This window comes from Scophthalmus maximus, chromosome 10, assembly GCF_022379125.1.
Source record: "Scophthalmus maximus strain ysfricsl-2021 chromosome 10, ASM2237912v1, whole genome shotgun sequence".
In the NCBI taxonomy this organism is placed as follows: domain Eukaryota; kingdom Metazoa; phylum Chordata; class Actinopteri; order Pleuronectiformes; family Scophthalmidae; genus Scophthalmus; species Scophthalmus maximus.
This window is the reverse complement of record NC_061524.1, coordinates 11,726,592-11,749,450: the sequence shown is the minus strand read 5'-3', so window position 1 is coordinate 11,749,450 and position 22,859 is coordinate 11,726,592. Positions and strand designations below refer to the sequence as shown.

Here is a 22,859-nt window from a genome sequence, read left to right as displayed (position 1 = left end):
TCATGGTTGACGGCAACAGAAAACAATCCAGTTGGATTCAAACACTTAGAGTTTGAGGCAGCATTCTTGCATCAGATCGTGTGTCTTTTTCCATTCAAGGGAATGGGAAAGTGGTCTCAGACTTCCGGACCTATATATCACTATATATATATATATTTGATGTTATCTAAATGCAGGTGTCAGCAGGCGCAGGGAAGATATTTCACTTTATCTCAGCTGTTTACTTTTATTCTGACCCTATCTGGAATTTTTTTTTCAATTTCATCCCAACAAAAGATCATTCTCTGTCTTTCCTGTCAAGCTGAAGAGGGTACAAGCGTTCCTATTTTTTTTTTTTAAAGGCACAACCCTGAGAGGATGCATTCCCTCCTGCTCTGCATATTGAATCAGCCCGGCAAATTGGACAGCATAAAACTGAACCGTTAGTCCATTATCCACTGACATTAATTTGAAATGAGTGTGAAATCATTTGTCTGTTTGGACTTGCCCTCCTGTGGAGTGGGTCTGTTTGGTGTTTTATTTACTGTCACCTCCATGCCAAGAGCTCTGTTAATCCTCTGTTTGTGTTCAAACACCTTAGCTGGTTGCTGTGCGTCAGTCTGTCTCCGTACTGGCTGCTGTGAGCAGTCTGTCTAGCTGGCTGCCAGTGGAGCTGATCTGGCAGGCAGCCTGCTGTTGGGGACGATGCCTGATTCCAGAGATGTGTGACAGCAGATAGTGGATCGGTGTTGTCCGTCTTCTCTGTAGCCTGCCTTTCAGCCTGTCTCTCTGAATATCTGTCCGTTTGAGAGACTTTACTGTCTCTCCACTTGTCTGCTGGTATCTGAATTACCAAAAACGTCATAAGCATATTGTACAAATGCAGTATACATTTTTTTAACAATGAATAAAAGTAAACCTCATCAATACAAAATTCATATCCTGAAAAGTTTTCATGGAAGCCTGGGGGTTGCAATAAAATTATAATATATCCTTTTAAGTGTGCCGAGGATTCCACCAACTGTGACAGCTTCCACACAACAGCCACTCCGCTTTAAACCTGTCGCCCCCTGTAGGCTGCACATGAGCATTGACCCCATTCCACGGGCCCTTCAGGGTCATCAGCAGACCCCGTGTTCTGGCTTGGGTCCTTCCCCTCACCCCACTCCTGAATGGTACCCCTGATTATCTCATAGTTGTGCTGGCTATTCCCTCATCTCCCCTTTAAAAGGACTGCATTACTTCCAGCTCCCCAGACTTGTCAAAACCAATTTGCTTTCCTATTATTCTCTCAACTGATTTCACCGTGACCCCTCCTCACAGCCCTCCCTCCACAAATCCTCGACCCTCCGCTTCTCTAAATCGAAACTCCCAACACGACCTGTGCAACCCCTAAACTCCCTCCACCCCGTCCTGTGGACTCCTGTGACTTTTATTTTAAAGACCCCGCCCTCTTCTGTACCGCTCCTATCTTTCTAAATGCTGCGGCAAGTTTCCTCTCGTCTCAACTCTTCAGACTAGCGGGAACACAGCAGACAGGGGTGAATGAGCTTGTCGTACACACACACTAACGGCATGTGTGCGAATTAAAGTAGACAGTGAGTCGCTGACTGGTAAATAAAACCTGTCTAATGAAGATCAACGAACCTGAAAACATTTTTTTTTGTTTGCCAGCGCAGGCGGCACTTCCACCATCATATCCTGCACAGCCCATCACCCCCTCCCTGCACCCACCCCAACCATCCCTCTCCCGTCAATTAGCGCCTCGCCAGTGACAACACAGAGGATCTTCATTAGTGGAGAATGCTCAATTATATCAGTTGATATTCCTTTCCAAAAGTAATTATCCCAGTTGCATGGTACAGCTGACTGAGCCTGCCCTCACCCCGGGGCACAGCGGTTACTGATGTGATTTGGTTTTGGCTCCAGGGTCTGCTTTCCTCCCCTCCCTTGTGTTGTCCTCCTTTCCCTCCACACTCATTCAACACAGTCAGCCTTATGTACTGTCTCAGCACTCCCTTTCTACAGGTCTCTGTAACATTGTTCAACTTTTGTGTATGTATTTTTTTTAATTGCTCACGAGGACTTGTCATGCTAGAGTGATCTATTTTCCCAATAAAATCTAAGAGGCCCTACATATAGAGTAGGTGCAGATCTTGTTCCTCCTGTTAGAATTAGCAGAAGATTGCCACAACCGCTCTCTCTATGTAATCCTGCTCCTTTGTTCATCCTGTGGGGGAATCACAAAAATAGACAGCCTGTACCACAGCTATAGCTGAAACAGAAGTGGTGCAAACTCTCTCATCTCACGAGAGGAGATGGAGAAGGAGGTGAAAACTTCACAGAACATATGGTGGGATCGCTCGCTGGTGTATATTGGCTCAAAGCATGTTTACTTGGGATGTATCCACAAAAGAATAGTGAGAATCATCTGAAAAATGTTGTCTATGAAGAAAAATTGCTCACCTGTTTGCAGAACAGTGTTCTCCACGCCACTGCTTTTATTTCAGTCTTTAAAATGATGATCAACATCTTAGACATGAAAGGTCAGCGGCTCAGCACGTGCAATGAGTTCATGACTGCAGGAACCGACGGCATAACCAACAAATCTGTCACTGAAAATCACATCAATCGTCATCTCAAGCACATTACATCCATGCTTATCGATTTGTTTTACATTTGGAATTTGGAAAGCTTTGTTAGAAGAAAAATGGTCTAAATGTCTAAACCTGCTGTACACTTTTTGTGTGTACCCCGTGTTTCCTGACAGATTCAGGTTCTCTCAGTGGGCTCCTCGCTGCCCTCGAGCCAGGGACCGGCCTCACAGAAGGTGGGCCATTTAGTCACATTTCAAGGTAGCTCAGGCAGGCGAACACACTCATTACACATAATTCTTCTCCTCCTCTTCCCTCCCCCGGCTCCCTCTTTAGTCCCCCCCCCCCCCCGGCTCTCTGTATCTCTCCTCTTCCCCGTTTCAAAGACCAAAAGCCCACATGGTCCTCCGTCCGGAGGTAGATCACTTTAATTCTGCTTCACAGATCTTTTTCAAAAAGACCCAAGACCCGGAGACCTCAGAACCAGTGACCGGTGAGTGAACCCGGGCCGACCAGCCAGAACCCGGATGCTTGTAAACACAGCCATCGTCTCACACGCTCTCACCCCCCCCCCAGTGTTTTTGTTCCCTCCTCACAATGGCACAAGCATTCGATGTTGAGCACTGGGTGATCTTTTAGCTCAGACATGATTGTTTGCTTTTGGATCCACTGGTGCTCATGTACATCTGAGTCAGTGATAATAGCTGGGACAGATGAATTAAAGGTAGAGAGCTTCCCTCCATACTCATTAACTCATTAAAGGTCCAACATTTGACACTTTTCCTGTGTTTTGGCTAAAGTTTTGAAATCCATTAAACATGGTATTAGCGCTTTTAAGTAGCAAGAACCATCTCAATGTAGTTTTACATCTCTACTTTAATGATTTTCCCTGGAGCTCTAGCAAGAACAGGTTAATTTGTTTCTGATTGGCTGACTGTTTTCTGAGTGATGCACGGCCAGGCCAACCACGGGTAATGGATTGTAGCCAACCAATGTTGCGTGGTACTAACTGGTAAATGCAAATTCGATTCAGTCAGCACTAAAATGAACCAAACAGATGGTCAAATTCCGACTAAGAGTTTGGAATGGGATTGGAATGGGACCAGCGGCGACACTAAGACAAGTGCATGGATGGAATATCTACCGGCGGCCATGTGCAGCATTTATAGGGGAAACTATGGCGGAAATATGTTTTGCCTATAGGCAGTAGCACGGAGACAAACCTGTGAAGCAGCTTATCCTTCTTTAGGACTTCTGATTCCAGGTGGTGGATCCAATCCCTGAAATGCAAGTAAGCAAGTTTGCAGTCCACACACACACACACACACACACACACACACACACACACACAGCCATGACAAAAGCTGGTTTTCAGTGTAACTCATTAAACAACATGATTGATAAAATAGGAAACAATCAAAAATCAAAAATAATAATCACAAATACAGCTGATTTCAGGTAAACAGGAACCCGCAAGGTTTAAGGCACGTTTTCTCATTACAGGCTATGAGCATTTACTGTGTATAACACCTAAACCTACATCTTCACATTGTTTTCCATCCTCCTGTTGATATTTTGAGGGACTGCATCCAAAGCTCAGTTTTGCCAAAACAGTCTGACCCGTCCTGGGACAACTGAAAACTGCTCTGTCTCCAGAGAGGCAACTGTCCTAGATGAACATGTTTGCTTATGTGGGCCATGGCTAGAACTAGAACTAGAAGATCATGAACCTGGAGTGATAGCTTGAGGCTTTCTATCCACAGATGTGTCTTATTTGGTCTTGGTTGCCAGCAGGAGGAGCTGGAGGACTCCTGAGGTCAGAGGATGCATGTGGGCCAAGGCACAAAAAACATACTGTGTGGTTTCAGCTACGGATCACATTGCCATTGCAATCAACAACATCATGTTTTGAACTACTCTGACACAGCAACCCAACTTATACCCTAGTCATAAGTATGAGCAACAGAATACCCATATGTCCACAAACACCAAACTAACCCACCTTTTCAATGTACAAGTCACAATACAATAAAAGTATTTGACCCATAAATGTAGCTCACATTTACACTCATTCATAAAACACATCTGGAACACATGGAAAGTAAGATCCATAACCTCCATAATTCAGTGCCATCAGAAATATGTTTCCCTCAAGTATCCCCAGATCATAAAACGAATTTATTGAGACAGATCAGCACTATCAATCTCATTTGTAAATTATTTAAAACTTATCCAATTGACTTCCTTTATAGTTTCCTGGGGGGTAGGGCTGTTATGCTATCCTCAAGTAATTCCGTGCTATTGGTTGTCTGTGTCTTACGGTTTGGATGCCCATTATGTTGCAATGGTTGCTGATCTGGAGTAGGAGCCGATGTGCCAGTTTCAGTGCTCTGTGCTGAATTGTTTGTAGGTGTTGTGGCTGGTCAGAAATGATGAGGCAGGTGGGGATAGTGTATTTAAGGTGAACTTAAATCACTGTAGAAGATGGTTAGGTCTATTGTTTACCTTCTGTTTGCCTAGGCCCATCCACTACTTACCTTGGCCAAGCCACTCAAACAGCTTCTTTTCTTTTTTGCAATAAAACTGCAATTATTTAAATGAGTTAATAACTGGTTTGGAAATCCTTATCTCTTCATCTCTGTGTATTTGTGTGATATTCAATATACAGTATTTCATACTGTTCTATTAGATAATGGAGTGCAGGGGTTGTCATTTAGGCACTGAGTGGAGGCATTCATATCATTCATGTTCCAATAAAGATTATTTGTACTTTAAATCGCGTCTGATATTTGCTGCGAAGAATAACATAAACAACACAATGGAAATATATATTTGTGTGTATATTGTTTTACATAGTAATTGGAGGAGTGTGAGTCTCCTCATAAAAATAAAAAATCAATTTGTATCTTTATTTCAAACTGTCAACAAAAACAGCCCCAAAAGAATCATGCTGATACTGATGAAACATTGAGGAAACAAAGCGAATAGCAGTCAGACAGCGGAAACAGCTGATCAATCATGTTAAATGTTTGCTACTTATATTGATGGAAAAATGGCTACTGGTTCATTGATATGCCTTTGTGGTAATCTGACATTAGTACTAGTTATACTAAAATTCATTGCAAGTTTTTCACCCCATATCATATCTAAGCTTAAAAAATTCTTCTCGATTGTTCTGGGCCCAGTGATTAGACACGTCCTGGATCCGCCACTGATCCACCCCGAGCAACAGTATCTGCCTGACATCTTCATCACAGTTTATGTGGAAATGATTTGAGCACAAGCAAAAATCATTCATGACAAAACACAATTGCCTTGCTCAGAGTTAGAGTTTCTTCTTACCTCTTATATTGATCAGTCTAATCAGTTCTGCTTCAGCCTGCTGTCATTACAAACAGACAATCAATACACCAGGCATATAAATATTATAAGAAAATGCAATTAAGCCCTTAACAGAAAATCTAACAGTAGAAATATGGAGGTATGATTGTTTGTGATGGCAAGCAAGCTTCTCAGAGTGTCAATCTTTCCAGGGCACTGCCCAATAGAAACACACTCAACAAATGATAAATCCTCTCTGATAACGGCCAAGCACACACAAACACACGCGCACAAAAAAATAATAACGGGTAGTGGCATTTTCGGGGAGTGAAACCTGTCTGGTTTACTTTAGGAACCACTGTAGATGTGAGTGTTTTTGCAGCCCTGTTACTATCGTGCAGCCTTCCTTAAAGGGCAGCTGGCTCATTCCTGTGCTGACTGACAGTGGGATTTGCAGTGATAATGTCTTCAGGTGCCAGAGGATTGGGATTAAACATACTCCAATTTAAACAGCTAAGTTGCCATGGCGATAACCTTCAGTTTTACCTCAGATGGTTCAAGTGAGGAATTCAGGGACTGGTGTTATTGTCCAGAGATGCTCCACTTCAGCAGGGGCAGTGGCCATGATTGCACTTTCAAATCGTCCGTCAAATTATAAACCCTAGAATATGTCTGCTGGTGAAAAGTGCAAGTGACATTTCACACAGCAGTCGTGCGGTGGGAAAATTGCACGGTGCATACATTTGCACCTTGGCCTCTTGACCCTCTGTAAGCCCTTCAAGTTTAGGCAAACCTTCCCCTCCCATCCCAATTAAAGAGAAAGAAGCCTATCAAGGAAGAGCTGATGAGGGCTGACGCGGGGGGGCCACTCTGTTGGATGCCTGTGGACATGAGCATCCAGAAAAGGCTCTGGCTGCACAGGCTAGGAGGCTCACGGTTTGGGGTCAGTGTTTATCCCCCTCCGGGACAGTCCGTTCACACTCTCACACCTGCCTGTCAAAGGAGGACATCAGCAGGATGTCGCCAGAGAGAGAGAAAGTCATCTAAAGCAAGAAGCGGAGGGAGAGAGTTTTCACATTTTTTAAATAAAGCACAAACCCCCGCAGACAGCAATAAAACAGTACAATTATTATCACTATTGACTCAAGCCAATCTCAGCTGGACCCATGAGGTGTGGTTGGTCAATACGAATTGCGACAGTCTCATAGATTCGACTGCTTCTGCTGAGGTCAAAGGTGTGGCTACACTGCCTCTTAGTGGAGGCTGTGTGAACTACAAGCAGACGCGCAGGGGGATAAAGGTGCGATCGCAGTTATCACAATGTACAATGTATAATGTTTCGAATGTTGTGAGTTGATTTCGCGTGCATTGCAACAGCTTTACTTCGTTAATGCGTCAAACCGGACGGTTTTGTAAGCAATGGATGTCACCAGTCCAACAGCTGTTAGTCTCACATCTTCCCCAGGCAACAGTGTAACAGGTTAACATGGTTCAGCCTGTGAGCAGCTGTTACATCCAGCTGTTGGATAATGTGCTAATGTGCCTATAAATATACTCACTGGAGGAATCCAGATGCCTTTAAACGTAATCTGGTTTTTGGTGCAATCACGTATTACATGGAACTTCTCATTTTTGTTTCCTGTTATTGCCATCGCCCACAGCCAGTCTGAGATCCCTCAGGTCTGACCTCAGAAATGTTTTTCCCTCGCAGGCTGGTAATGTTTTTTAAAAATAATTATTATGCCAACCTATACACAACCTGTTGTTATGTATTGATTTTCACCTCTTTTTTTTATGGTAACAGCATAGGGAGTCAGAAAATGTCAAAGAGGTCCATCCAGAGGATAATCACTTTTTTAACACAAGCCAGACGTGCAGTGTCAGGGAGTCGACTGGAAGGGAGATGAGACCAAGCCGAGGGAGAGGAGGAGAATAAAACACAAAAGAGAGATGGAGAAAGTACAGCAATAAATTAAACCCATTCAACTTATGGTTTTTGGACCCCAATTATGTCGGTTATTGCCGTATAATTCAAATAATTTTATATGGCTCATAATTTAACATGTTCATGTTTTATGTTTGCTCCATAGTTTGGATGTGATATATCCTCTCTTGATGCTCTATATTAAATTTCCAGGACAGGAAGGTATGGAGGCACATCATACATCTTCATCTTCTTGAAAAGGTATTATGTTATATATCATAATATATTACAATATATATGTTTTCTGGTCACATTCATGAAGTCTGCTATTGTCAGACATTAAATCAAAAAGAGATTTTAGTACTATAATCAACTTAGGTATATTTTAGCTTGTTTATGTATACACTATGAAAACACTTAAAACGCTTAGTTGAACAGGAAAAAAAATCGTATATCACAATAACTACACAAAAAGTAGTTCTAATGAATCAATGTTGGTTTTTCCTCCACTAGCTTTTTTCATAAAGAATGATAGAAGCTAAGAAGAAGAATGCAGGTCAAGCTTTTTAAACTTACATTGCAGCATCAGTAATTATATGTTATTAAATGTATATTATCATAAATTACAAGACTTATAACAATTCACTCAGATGGCATGCGGCTAATCCACATACTCCAACTAAATTGGATTAAGTGTTTTCATATGATTTTGATTTTAGGGCAGAAAGAATCACATTTGCAGAGGGGCAGTCACAAAATTATTTTTATATTGATTGCATACACATAGAATTATAATGAATTAGTCTGTAAATGCCATATTGGTGCCATTCAGTAGTAGAATACGTTTCCTTACAATATTATACTGTATAAACTGTGGACAAACGATAGGCATCCCGTTTTTTGTTTTGTTTTTTAAAATTACATTTGAATTTTACATTTAATCCACGAGAGTCTGTACATAAAACAAGGAAAAGACTGCGCGCACACAGTAAGATTGGAGTGTGCAGTTTATAGACATGCGATGACTTAATATATATATTAATATATAATACAACGTAGTGTGACTTCTGACTCACACAAGTTTAAATAACTAACTAAAATGTATAGACTCAAGCAGCTGCATGTTATAGATTTAATGGGCATCACAAAATTAGTTCCAAACAAATTGACACTGTTATTTCTATACAACATATACAGTAGCCTCAACTTCTGCAGTCGGCCTCATCCTCTGCGGTGGGCTCAAACTCTGTTTATAAACTCAGTAATTCTCTAAGTGACTTCAAACGCAGAGGATTAACCTCATCGAGTGTAACGGGCCTGGCCATGTAAAAGGCTTACGCGGATCTGCAGTGTGTGAGAAACATTTTCTACCCACCTTCCAAGTTATCCTACACGGCTCGTCAGATGTTTGATTGGCAGGTAGCAGGCTGATGATGCAACGACACACTCTTAGCGCCATATTTAGCCACAGTGACATCTCCTGCAACACGAACTATGCTGAAATACTTTGGCATATGTAGGTTAAAAAAGAAAAAAATTGAATTCATTAAATTGTAACTTGAAAGGTGATGAGGAAAAACACAAAGAGTAAGTCTTCATCCTCTTTTCCGTAACTGCACAAATGGTATGCTGAGCATCACACCAGGGTGGTGTGGCTAATGAACTCAAACAGCATCTCCTCTTCAATGTAGGAAGCAAATAATAAATTATCCCTGCCTGTTATTTCAGCACTTCCCTTAGGATCCTCTACTTATTGGCTTAGTGAAATCCACTGAAAGTCGCATCTACTTGAGTACCGCTTAATGGATTCAATCCAACATGGTGCATATAATCCACGCAGTCACACTTAGAACCTCAAGCTCTTCGGCAACTCCAGGGTGTCAATGTTTACGTTGAATGGAGTGGAATGGTTGAAAGTGGGACAAATGAGACCCACAGCATTCTGCATTTGTCTTTCAGGTGGATACTTGTTGGCATGATGAAGTTGTGCTTTACATCTACTTGAAAAAGTGGTGGAACAACAGAGGCAGAAACAGCAGCACATAGTGGACTCCTGGCAGCTGTGAGGCGAAGCTTGTCACATTGCAGTCATCACTGTAGCAGCAGTGAACTCTGACACCCGGTGCTCTGTAGCCCTGGCTGTTGGCCTGACTGCAGAAAGACTTGTAGGAGCATGACTTCATCACCCCACCTAACAAAGAGAGGGAAATATAGAAGTCAGGTACACTGGTTTAGCAGTTGTCTCACACGGAATAACTACTACAGATTTAATTAATAATAAAACCGCCCTTGTCTAGACTGATTTAGTTTCATCTAATTTTTCATCTTTGATTTTGTCACTTTCCTTGTGGTTGGCCATTATACATACATACCTGACACAGGAATCTAATTTAGGCAAACTGGTGCATCCACAAAGTATAATTTACAGACAGGGTGATGGTTTCTGCTGTTGCCCTACTTTTTAAAATTATATGTAAAAACCTTCTGCTGTGGTCGGGTTTAAATTAGGAATTTGATTTAATCTTGGTACCATAAAAACATGGTGTCCTAATTAAGGATATTGATCGAGTAGGAGAAGCAAAGCTCTTCATTCTCAGACCCCCTGCTGACTGTGTCTCCAGACAGCAGCCTGTCCTCCATTTAACACACACACACCCACACATGCTGATACGAAGTGTATTTTTATTGTTGGTAGAAAAAAAGGGTAAAAGCAAACCCGTAAAAGAAAAAAAAGGCTACTATACTGTCACTGTTGGACTCACTGTCATGGCCCACCACTGCAGCGCAGGCGTCAGAGTAGCTGGGACATGATTTGGAGCCTTGCCGGTTGCAGTCCTCATTGTTGGAGCCCATGCAGGTAAAACATTGCAGGGCCTCACCTGACGGAAAACCGAAAAGAAAAATGATGCTTCAGCTACACACACAATACATGGACTAAATGTCATGGCACATTGAAAAAAGAACAGTTTAGTGATGTTGAAAGCATTTTTAACTTGGTGGAGATGTGTGTCACCGGAGATGCAAGGAGAATTTGATTGAATGGAAGTCACACAAAACCATATAAATCCCCATGTTATTCTTATACTGACCGGATGTTATTGCTTTAATTGATGGGAACTGTTTATGATGCTAGTAAAGGATTTTCCTCAGACAGTGAATGAAAGATGGTGTTGTGCATCTTGACTCATTCTGTCAGATATTGCAGATAATGTTACTGTCGCTGCATTTGTCCTTGAAAAACCCATATTTAGACCCCTTGATTCTTGGGAGAGAGAGCGTGCTGCAGCTGCTCGGTCATAGTAAAGACTGCATTACACTGTGGCATACTTAAACTAACTCAGCCCCATTTATCATAAATTCAGGGCCCCAAATCTAGCATTTTTTCTGCCGTTATTAACACAGGATCTATAGGTTTGATATGTACACACAGTCGTGGTAAATCCCTCCTGGCTGGATGTGATGCGTGACAAACATGGAGTAAAATGAAGCACTGGTTACTCATATTCTTCACACTAGTCTTCCCAAATAAAGCAACGAATTTAACGAGTGTCCTCAGGTTTAAAACAGATTTCTAACGTTCAGCTAAAGCTTGAGGAGCCCAGCTCAGCACATAAAACACTTAAATGTCTTTGTGAAGCTCTCCAGAGGAAGGAGTGGCTGTCTGACAACTACCTGACCTTTGAAATATCCCTTTAATGCTTCCTTTTTTGAAAACCTATATCTGTCTCCTAAATTCTTAAATAGTCCTTCAAAAACTTTATTTAATGCTGCGTCCTAAGAGGATCAAACCCAGATGGACTTATAGGAATCACAGAAAGCTTCAAAGATTTTTTTTACAGTGTCAAATCTCTTGTTTTGGACATCAGAATAACCCTGTAAGGTGTTTTTTTTATCATTTAGTTATGATGGGGGGAGGACCAGAAAGGTGCAAAGTCACAGTTGAGTGTTGTTTACATACAGTTATAGGACAGAGATGCGTCATTTTCCTGACTAACCAGCAAATCAAGTAACACAAGCAACTTTCGGCCTTCTTGCTGACAAAATCACAAGACAAAACCAAATCTTAAACAGTAAAACGATGATAACAATGGCAAAGTGATATGCATTGGGTGGTTGATCTATTTCGGTGACTGCTGTTGTGCTCCTCTGTGTGTGTTGACATGGCATATAAATATCCCCTGCTGTTTGTGGTTGACCCCAATCTATCCCCGCAGCACAGCCGCTCTACACACATGCTGGAAGTATTAGCCTCCAGGCCTATTAAGAGATTAACTGCTGGGATTGCATGTTAGTTACAGGGCGACAGTTGGGAGGGAGGCAGGAAGCAGGATAATTACTGTAGAAATTAACAACAATTAGCAAACTTGGCTTGAACACAGTGTCATCATTGGGGGTCTTACTGTATTTACTCACTGTATTGATTTAGAATTTTTTTTTAACTACCAGGCATTTTCTGAGAAATAAAGAAATGTAGTGTTGTTATTTCCAACAGTTCCTGTCCTGATGTGTGAAAGCGGAGCCCCTTTGGACAGTTCATGCAACAGGTGAAGGCCTCTCATGGAAAGACCAAGATAAAGCAGTAAGTGTAAACTATTTTTGGAAATTAAAGCGTGGCAAGGGTGAAGAACATCTGAAGGGAGACACCAACCAAGTTCAAATGACGTGTTGACAGAGGGTTGAGCAGTGATGCAAAAGGGGGAAAGGATAGTTTGAAGAAAAAAAGATGGGATGTAGAAAAAAGAGCCCTTACCGTTGGTTGCAAGCAGGACCAGGGAAAGCAGGAGCAGTGGACAGTGCTGGGCAGCTCTCATGGCGCCGGTGGTGCTTTGGTCGTCCCGATCACACAATGAAAAGCAGTTTGTTTGCTCCTAAAACCCCCTGAGCTTAATCTGAGATCAGATGAGCTAATATCCCCTCCTGTACCGTCCGGGAGACTACCAGCCCCTCCACTGGGGTCCACAGCTCTGTGTTCAGCGTCAGCAGCTGCTTCTTCAGTCAGACGTGTACTGGGATACATCCTGCACCTTTCACCTCACTTATCCTCCTTGTTCAAGCCACACCCATCCTGAGTTTGGCTCTAACCTTTCCTGTCCCTGTCCCCACCTGGCCCAGCTCTTACAGTACACCACCCTGCTACAGCAGGTGTCCATGTAGTTTCTTCAGGACAAGGTTAATTTGCCAAGGGGTGATTGTTGTCCAATGATTTACATGTGCGTGTGAGAGATCTGTATTCAGCAACATTTTGTTGTTGCATATGCAGGTATGCCATTATTCCATAGGGATATAGTTGATGTAAATGTTGCAGCTACTTCAGTTGGACATTTTGGACCGATTAAGTCTGTATCTAGTGTTATAAATCAGATATTGTGCATTGCACTTCCAAGAATTGCAGTATATGATTTCAGGTTGGTGAGAAAACATGTTGTGCAGGGAACGAGCTTAACCCAGTGTGATGTATTGCAATCTTTTATTGCACTTTGTAAGCAGAGGCTGTACAGTAGCTGTGCAGAGAAGTTATTCCTCAGTGTGACACAATGACCATAGCAGGACTAGGACATATCGATCCAAAATTAAATTACTCCTGGTCACAACTGAATACAGTCACGCTTAGTTTGCCTTATATCAAAATAAAATCCCAAAAAATAAAGTCCCACAATTTCATCGAGAAAGCTATGACAAGTATGACAAATATCTACAAGGTTACATGAGGAAAGCGGACTGAGGATGACAGAATAACTATCAAAAATGCAGATACTTGGTATTTCCTATAGTATATACAAACATTAACATTACAAGTTTTTTTTCTTTCTCTCTCTCTCACATGCAGTAAGATACGGTGATAGTTTTTGTTCTGTAAGTGGTGAATGAATCTAACTCTCTGGTTCTCTTTGTCAAAGTCTATCTTTCTCTTGTATAAAGAGGAGACAACAACAGGAGTGGGTAAACAGTCTTCTCCCTCAATTGCTGTCATGGCAACAACATTATAGATAATTAAACACACACACACACACACACACACACACACACACACACACACACACACACACACACACACACACACACACACACACACACACACACACACACACACACACACAGACAGTCACACTCATTAGTGATATGGTAAATGTTTTAAATCTTTCAACCAGACCCTTGTTTACAGTACGATACACTGAAACATAAAAAAAAAATGTAATTTAGCTGAAGCCATTCCTGTGAATCCTGTGTACACCAAGTCAGTAGGAAATACAATCCCAAGACCACTTAGGCCTTATCTGTCCATCAGTCCATGGAAGATTGATAAATATAACTGATCTGCTTGATTTTGCAGGTAGTTCCTCCATAACCACCCCTGTTTTCTTTGATACTTGGCCTGGATGTTGTGCAGTCGCTAACTTCTCCCCATCTTGGCGATCAGCTCATCACAGATCTTGGTCAACTCCTCGATCTCTTTGTTCTGTAAAACAATGGTTAAAATTACAATTTCTACATTTGTTAACACTTTTTTTTTTCTGATTTCATTTCCTTTTACATCCTATCCTACCACTGACCTTTTGCTCCAAGGTGCGCTCCAGGGAATCCACTCTCATCTGCTCCTTTCTCAAACTGGCCTGGTGGACGGCCTGCTCCTGCTTGGCCTTGACTCGCACCTGAGCTATCTCTGAATTGGCCCTGGAAACACACACGTAATGCATATCTCCCATTAGCTTGAAAAGACTTTTGAAAGCACAACCTCATGTTTTGCAAATACAGAATTAATCTTTAGAAAGTTCAAATAGATGAAATATATATAATCTATAGAAACAGCTAATTACATTGGCCTTAATCCAAACTGTCAGCTGTAAATTGAGTTGTTGTGTAGTTAGTGAATTGTAGTGATATCCCTTCGGGGGAAACTACACAGTCATAGTAGAGCAAACATGATGAGAGTATGAATAGTGTCACCTGTCTAGTTTCTCCTCGGCATGAATCTTCAGGGCTTGGTAACGTTGTTCCTCCTTACGGACTCTGGACAAATACTCCTGAGCGCACTTCTTCAGAACCTCTTCATTCTGAATGGAGTGAGAAATAACTGCTTTTAATTGCTTACCATCAAGCAAAATTTTTTGATGACTATATAATAACAATTTGTGTTTTAGGCACCTTGCGGAAGCCCTCCAGCACATCTTTCATCTTCTCATAGCGTCGGAAGAGGTCGGCCAGAGACTTTTCCACGGAGTTGAGGTCGGACAAGGCCTGGTCCTTCTCCACAATCAGCTGCTGGATGGTGTGGTGGGAGAGAGACTTCTCTTTCTGGTCATCCTCTGATGGACACACACAAATCAGTAGATCAGATCATCACTCTGGAGTATTCACTGAATGGTCTGCTGTAGTAGGGACATATACGGTTTAAAGACCACACAGGCCTACAGTTGACACATGTAACATATAAAAAACAAACATTTTATCTTTGACGATATATCAGAATGGATTTGTGAGTTGGTATGACTTAATCGCACTTTCTACTACACTACATGTGTATTTCTGATAAACCAGTGTAGCATGCAAACAAAAACACTGAACAATGGCAAAATGAAAGGGACCTGCAAACCATAGAGGGAGTTGGTTTGCTTTGAGTGGCTTCAAGACCCAGTTCAGTATTATATGACAAAGCTTCCACAGTATTTCAACCCCGTTCAGACTTTCCCTTTCCTTTCCTATGACAAGCTTAGATGGCCAGTCTGCTTAACTCACTAATTCTACTTGTGAGCCAACATATAGTACGGACAAATCTTTAGGTGTACATTTAAAAGTTTCCGGTGTGAATGTGTGGAAGGCTTTGATCACATTTGTATGATGTAGTACTGAATATCAACAACTGAAATAACATTAAAGGCAGGTGAATCGAAAATGTCAAAATATTCTTCTTCATAAGACATAAAAACACTGTGTCTCAATATACAGGATGAAATACAACAAAATGGACAAACAACTCTGGTTGGATGAGATGAAGAATGTGAGAACATCTGCCCCCCTCTTTGACGGACGGATGGAGAGATGTGAGCTGGCATTAAAAAAAAAGTGAAGGACAAGTCCTTGTTACTCACCTGGCATGCCTGTCAGGTTTATCAAATAGTAAAGGGCAAATATGGGAGCAGAACAGAAAAAAGGGACTGTGTTAAGTCAAGCTGTGAGGGCAAGACATGTGAGAGAGCCAAGTGTTAGACACAAGCAGAAATAGATTGTTCCTTCTTTGTGACAGTGCTTTAATGAGAACAGGAAATCAAATTATAAAGCAGCAAAAATCAGATCTCCATGAATGTCCAGAGATGGTGGAGAAGATGTATGTGAGGGCAGCAATGATGCAGAGAGTTAGCCTGAGGTGGAATTTAATGCTTCGAGAGAAGCTGAACGCGAGTGCAAAGGTGAGCACGTCTCCGACCAACGACACGGGGATTCAGTTCGTATCATTCAAACATACAGCAGGCAGATAGCGGAGCTAGCTGGTGTCAGAGCATTTAAACATTCCCTTTGCAGCAATGTATGAGGGCACACATAGGCCTTATATATTTTGTTCAGTTTGCAAATAAACCTGTGCAGCAATGAAGTGGTGGCAGGGGTTGGGGACTGAAAGTAATTTATTCAAAAATAAAATTCTTGTCATTCAAAAGACAGAGGGTACAGTAATCTGTGGCCAGTACTTTGGTCATGAAAACAAGGTCTCTATTCAAAATTGAACTCACCTATCATCTGTGCAATTGTCTTCTCATACTCAGCAACAATTCTCCTATGGATGAAAAATGGTAGATCATTAGTATATGGATATGTTTATAGAAGTATGAATATGCATGTCTCTAAAACAATCTTATTTTATGGTTGATGTTACTGTGATAGCTGTTGACCTGGCAATACAGCCACAAAACGTGTTCTATGGGTCAAATTTTGGATATTGCTTTCATGTTGCTGGCAACATCTGACATCAAAAAGTCAATAAAAATAAACTTTATTTAAGGCAGAACACTACAGGCAAAAACATTTTTTTCTGTCATTCACTGGTCAATTATGGTATGATATTGAGGTGTCTATTTTCATTTTTTCTGTTTGTGTCTGTAGATTGTAATTACAGTAGATATCTTTAAAGGCTGTTTTCTCAAAGTGACTTTTCTGTCATACTCTCATCTAGAAGCTCTTACATACACCAAACTTTCCAGTTTTATTCCTATACATAATCTGAACGTTTTTAACGTTCACATATACCGTTCACAGCCTGATTTGTAGAATATTTTATTGCGAAAAAAGGCAACTTTATTTTCTGATTCATCAAGTGAATTAAAACAAATCCCTTCTTTGCATATTTCAATTTCATTTCCAAAAACTTATAATAACTTGTAATAAAACATATTTGTCTTAATGTAAGTAATCAGCTGGGTAAATTTCATAACATTTCCAGTTAATTGTATATTCCCCTGCAGCTTGGTTTCCATCGGCGTCTTCCTTATGCCCCAAGCCGAGGAGCAGCAGGACCCCATAAGAAGCCTTGTTTTGGGAAAAGCAGGTTACTAGAGGTAAGAGGATTGATTAGCCATGCCTCCCCTTAGCCTTTTAGCCCCTCCTTATTCTGAGCCCAATAAGTCAAATGCAGTAAGCTCTGTCTTATCCACACTAACTGAGCTGTGGCCAGCTGGCCCTGCACCCACCACCTGCTGGCAGAGAACATGGTTTCAGTTCTGCACATCTCCATCCGCTTGAACCCCCGTTTGCAGCAATTTGCCAAACGTAGATTGATCATGTGAGTCAATTTTTTTCCAGTGTTGGTATATAATACAAATTACAGCGACATAAAGCCTCCTAACATATGTTATCTATCTAACTTTTTAAGATAAGGTATTGACCACATCTATTTCTTTCTTCTCACCAGTAATGACTTCTTTCAAGGGTCTGCCACTCTGTAGTCAACCAAGGCTTGGTTGGTCTGTCTAAGCATGATAAACCAATTGACTTGTTAAATGGTGATGATGGATAAAGCCACTAAGCATCATGACACTTCTGTTTAACAGAAACACTGGGAGGTGTTAAACCCATGCGGCTGTGTTTGGGTGGGACCTCGCTCTGATGTAAGTGATGACAATCCAAGGTGCGAATTCTTACCTCATCTCCACCACTTCCTGTCGGCTGTCTTCATACTTTCTCTGCCACTCCAGCACTTCTTTCTCCTTTGTCACAATCTGAGAAGGGCAGGAAAATCATCAAGTCAGATAGCTTAATTTGATGTATATACAGCATTTATGACTCAAATAATAAAAGAACATTTTTGAAGCACCTCATCCCGTGCAATTCCCAGCGAGTGGTCCAGATCCTGGGGCAGATGGGGACTCTCTCCTTCGATGTAGCTGGTGGTGGAGGTCCTGGTGTACAGCGAGTTCTTGGACACAGCACTTTCTACCGGAGATGATATGTCTCTGTGCTGCTTCCAGGAACCAGGGGAGAGGAGGGAGAGGAAAGGAAACATAACCATTTACAAACCAGACTGAGCTACAGATGGGACATCCTCATCCTCAGCAAGGTTACTGAACCAAACCGCAAGGCAGCATCAAACTATACCAAAATGTACCACACAGCAAAATTAATATGCAAATGAGGCAGGGTAGGGATGCTCCTGAAGACTTGGTCAGCCGCCACATGATTGGATGAAACAGTCTTCATTGCCACAGTATTAGCCAAATGATTGGCTGATGCTGCCCTCGGCCAAGCAGTCATGATCTCCTGCTCATTGCGGTAGCTTGAATGTGCCCAAGTCGAGGCCAGGCAGAGGGGAAGGAGGGCAGCAGGTGATACAGCACGGACTGCATCATATACAGGAGGGGGAGTAGAGGGGAGAAGACTGGGCAGCATGGGAAACAGATGTTAGTCTCATGTTAAAGCATACAGCAGCATACTAAACTGGCCTTACCTTCTTTTTAGACTATGGTGTGAGGTGAACCAGCAAATTTACAGGATTTATTATAAGAAAGACTTTATATATTTGTATATATATCGTTGAAGTGTGCTGAGAGACACAACACGTGTTGATGTGACCATTGCATTATGGCATGGTACTCTACTGACAACAACTCCACATACACAAAAAATTTTGACAAAATGCAAAAACAACCCCTGTTCTAGTGGCATTTCTGGCCCCTGAAACTGTGTTTGCTGCTCTGAAAGGGATTTACTCGTCCTTGGGAGAGCCGGATTACGGAAGGATTTGATGAAATGGTTGAGGCTCGCAGGGGGACAAGGAGACTGAGACTAATTTGTGGAGAAGAGAGTTGAGTGTTTGGTCTGGCTGCAGCAATAATTCCATTATTCCACCGGAGCTAAAGACTGGTCAAGTTCAGGTAACCGAGGACCTCTTTTGCTTTTAGTGAGGCATTAGGCTTAGCCTCCCAGTTCAGTGAGGTTTAAACAGGAAAATTGAGGAAAATACCAACTTGCATAAAGTGCTGTCTTACAGAGACAATCCCCGAGAAGTATGTTGGGCAAAATGAGCATGATGTTTAATTATGCTTTGCTGGTGCAATTAAGTAATTGCCACACAACATGAGGGCCTTTGGCCCCTGGGGTGGTAACCAACTTTGCCCAATTGGTAATTCAGCCTTGTACAAAAATCCTCCTTTCCACATCATCCCAGATCACATGTCTAGTACACTGCCAATATTTTAGCATCGCTGTCAGGCTGTCAACATAATGTGAACAAAACATGTGCCAGTTGAAGAAGTATGAGCAATATGACAATCACAAAAGCAGCCCAGTTACAGATGTGTAAAGACAACAATAGAGATACTAAAAACAACACAACACGGACGAATGTGCTCACAGGGACAGACTACAGCTATGGTAAGCAGCAAATATATGGAGATGTTAAACAAAGTCTCACGCTCTCCATATCTTCTGGGGTCTACAGGTGCTAAAGTATACAGTGCAGTCTTTAGGTGACTGGATAGTCGTTTAGAATTTTAGGGCATTTGTATCCAAATAAGCTCAGCAGTGTAAAAATTGTAGCCCTATCAGCCCTATGGGACTACTACGTATTGAAGGGCTGTGAAAGTCAGCACTTCAACGTCAGTTTTTTCTAATCCAGCATGCTTGTGCACTGAGCCAGAAACAATTAAAAATGTGTTTATCACCAAACACTTGGACTGCACTGTAGTCAAAATGTGGACAGATCACAGGGTTTAATTTTACTCTTACTTTCAACAAAGGTGAACCGTTGATATTCCACCGACGAGTGCTGGGTTTCTTGAGTCGAGACTGTAAAATGTGTCGTACAAGAGCATGAGACATGGAGGGAAAGAGGACTGGGGAGCGACTGCCCTGTTCCAACTCTTATGAGACTATTTATTCTAGATTCACCACTGATCCTTAAGCACAAAAACAAAACCTTTTCCTATATCTTGGCATATCCAGTTTCAACAACAGCCTTCCAACCAGCAAATTCCCAGGTGGACGCCTACCCAATGTCGCTGTATGTTAGTGCTGTTAGTCTGGGAAAAGGACCAGGTCACGAAACAAGAATGTGACTGGGATTCGGGGTGATGATAAAAAAGCATCAACAAATACATCTGGGTGAGTTATAGCCATATAACTCCTCAGCTGCTAATATTAAGTCTATTGTGAGACATTCCCAGTCACATTCATGCTCATGTTAGCCGGAACAGACAACACGTAAGTTGTCCAACATGCATAATAAAGTTCCTCTGTTCCTGTGGAATCATACTTGGAAGAGCTTGTTACTAGTCTGGGATGGGAGCTGGACGCATTAAGCCATGTTAAGAGATTCCATATGTGGGGGCTGAAGAGGTGTCGGCACTGCGGATGTAGTGGTGCAGCCACCATGTTGAAAAGGCCATGGGTTTACAGGGACACTCAGTCGATGGCGTGTTTGGGGAAAAGGAGAGGCAGGCTGAGACACACTCATGCACACACACACACACACACACACACACACACACACACACACTAAAGACACTCAGGTGTGCGCCTTTACACACACCTGCTGTTATGCGATCGCTCATTCAAGATGCATCTTTGCTCTTGCACAGACACACTCACACCCACGCACAAACAGCAGGTGCAGGCTGACTCAGCGCAGTACCTGCGGGGTTACAGTGGAGAGGGAGGGGCACAGAGAGATGTTTTTGGCTACCTGCAGAGCCTCTATCCTCAGGGCAGCAAGTACCAGCTCCTCCTGGGCCGCACTCATTGGGGGGTTGGGGATGGGGTTGATGGATTTCAGGGGGGGGGGGGGGGGGGGGGGGGGGGTGCGGCCCAAGGATGAGAGAGCAAAGGGAAAACATATTGAAAGTTGAGCACACACACTTGCTGCCATCTTTATTTTCACACCCTGTCGATCTCTTTCACAAAGTGAGTCAAAGTAAGGTGGAAAAAAAGGGAAAGTGAATATGCAGGATGAATATGCAGGATGAATATGCAGGATGAAATAGCGTGAGACATTGGGAATGACGTTCATACAGAAACACACACAATCACACATCGGGGCCACGGATGGGTCACGAAAGGCAAGGCCTAAAAGGTTTGTCATGAGAGGTCATTTGAGGTCCGTTAACACACCTGTAGTTTTTGGGCGAATGCAGTGGGGTTGGTCTCAGCCAGGTCAGGCTCCAGGTACTGCAGGGGGTCATCACACTCAGACAGCCTGTCTAACAGGGGCATGGTCAGGGCAGGAGCAGGGGCCTCCATGGGACTTTGGCTAGGGGACTAAAAGGGCACCAGGAGGAGTAGGCAGAGGGCAGGGAGGAGGGCAGGGGTCAGCATGGCATGGCAAGCGCTGTGTGTTTGTTTGAGTTGCAGCATTGGGAGCTGAGTCAGTGAGCTCAAGCTGGAAATTAGGTGTTGGCGAATTGGCTATCTGTCATCGTTGGCATGGCTTTAATGAAAATCATCATGACTGGCGGAGGGCCAAGTCATTGCCTACAATAAGGCATGTGTACTGTGGCACTCTCAGTCTCCCTGTTGTGACTAAACGGTGACATGGTGTAAATGTTATGAAATCAAAATTGACAGATTTTCCTCACACGATGGTGACAAGACACAGAAATGACATATGCAATAAATGCCCACTGGATTTGTCCAAAAAAAATGCATTTTGCTCACCTGTTCATCCCTCTCTGTGCTCTGTGTTCGGCTGAGTGACTCGCTCTCTCTCTTCCTGCCCTTGTCCCCAGCAGAGCCCTCGGGACCAGGCCGAGAGCTCAGCACAGGAGTCTTCACACCTGCTGTTATCTGGGCCTCCATCTCCTCAAAACTCCTGCTCAGAATGAAAGAAGGAAAAGGACGAGGGGAGGAGAAAGAGGCCCATGACGTGTGATGTACTGGGTTTGATGGATGAGAGTCAGAATTAAAAACATTGAAAACTGCCCTGCATGCCTTCTTGTACAGCGAACATACAACATATGAAATGCTTCAGATTAACTACACATTTTTACAAAAAGGTAGAGTAGTAGAGTGTGTTGTACCCTGTGCAGGGGGAGCTGGGCTCATTTCCATGTGCACCCATATTCTTGGTTAAGTTGTCAGACACTGAATCCAGCTTCAGGTACAAAGATGGCTTCGTCACAGATGGTGGCTATGAGACACACCAGAGGTTAAAACATAAATAAATTATATTTTTCTTGTTTTGTTTTTGGTGGCCAACATCAAAAATGAAAATATTTTTGAAAATATGCCAAATACTCACAGGCGAAGAGGAGCCAATCTTTTCCATGTATTCAATTTCATAGTCTTGCACTGCCACAGAAAGATAAAAAAAAAAAAAAAACAGGTTTTAGATGCAGAGGAACAAATGGAGACACATGGGACAAACTCTGGACTGACGGGACCAGACACTGAGGCAGTGCTATCTGTTCTGTTCTGTTCTCTCTTTCATCTCTCACCCAGATGGGTTGAGCCAGACAGCCTCTGGGAGGATGTGCCTCTTCTAGAGGGCATTGGAGAACTTGGCCAGCGGGCTTTTTTCAATGCTACAAGAAAAAAATCAATAACGTTGCCAGACGAATTTGAGT

General features: G+C 42.5%; 2 protein-coding genes across 10 annotated transcripts in view; both read right to left on the bottom strand.

Annotated features, from left to right (window-relative positions):
- Positions 1 to 8,508: 8,508 nt before the first annotated feature.
- ly6pge (lymphocyte antigen 6 family member pge) lies at positions 8,509 to 13,139 on the bottom strand. The gene is made up of 3 exons (XM_035606127.2): positions 12,569 to 13,139; positions 10,581 to 10,697; positions 8,509 to 10,009 (listed from the first exon to the last, which is right to left on the bottom strand). Exons 1-3 carry the CDS (start codon positions 12,627 to 12,629, stop codon positions 9,816 to 9,818), a joined length of 372 nt encoding a protein of 123 aa, XP_035462020.1. The 5' UTR covers positions 12,630 to 13,139; the 3' UTR covers positions 8,509 to 9,815.
- Positions 13,140 to 13,271: 132 nt separating this feature from the next.
- The window catches only part of tacc2 (transforming, acidic coiled-coil containing protein 2), a 48,819-nt gene continuing 39,231 nt past the window's right edge, over positions 13,272 to 22,859 (bottom strand). For 3 of the 9 annotated variants that reach the window (XM_047334986.1, XM_047334988.1, XM_047334993.1), the window contains 14 exons: positions 22,535 to 22,584; positions 22,314 to 22,423; positions 21,952 to 22,105; positions 21,409 to 21,555; positions 20,933 to 21,025; positions 20,029 to 20,088; positions 18,119 to 18,262; positions 17,947 to 18,023; positions 16,542 to 16,585; positions 15,906 to 15,914; positions 14,962 to 15,122; positions 14,764 to 14,870; positions 14,370 to 14,490; positions 13,272 to 14,275 (listed from right to left, as the gene is read on the bottom strand). In XM_047334986.1, coding sequence (XP_047190942.1) covers positions 14,210 to 14,275; positions 14,370 to 14,490; positions 14,764 to 14,870; positions 14,962 to 15,122; positions 15,906 to 15,914; positions 16,542 to 16,585; positions 17,947 to 18,023; positions 18,119 to 18,262; positions 20,029 to 20,088; positions 20,933 to 21,025; positions 21,409 to 21,555; positions 21,952 to 22,105; positions 22,314 to 22,423; positions 22,535 to 22,584 — 1,343 coding nt within the window. In that variant the 3' untranslated portion in view covers positions 13,272 to 14,209. The remainder of the gene's footprint in view (positions 14,276 to 14,369; positions 14,491 to 14,763; positions 14,871 to 14,961; positions 15,123 to 15,905; positions 15,915 to 16,541; positions 16,586 to 17,946; positions 18,024 to 18,118; positions 18,263 to 20,028; positions 20,089 to 20,932; positions 21,026 to 21,408; positions 21,556 to 21,951; positions 22,106 to 22,313; positions 22,424 to 22,534; positions 22,585 to 22,859) is intronic. The other 6 variants (XM_047334987.1, XM_047334990.1, XM_047334989.1 and 3 more) reach the window with 6 other exon arrangements.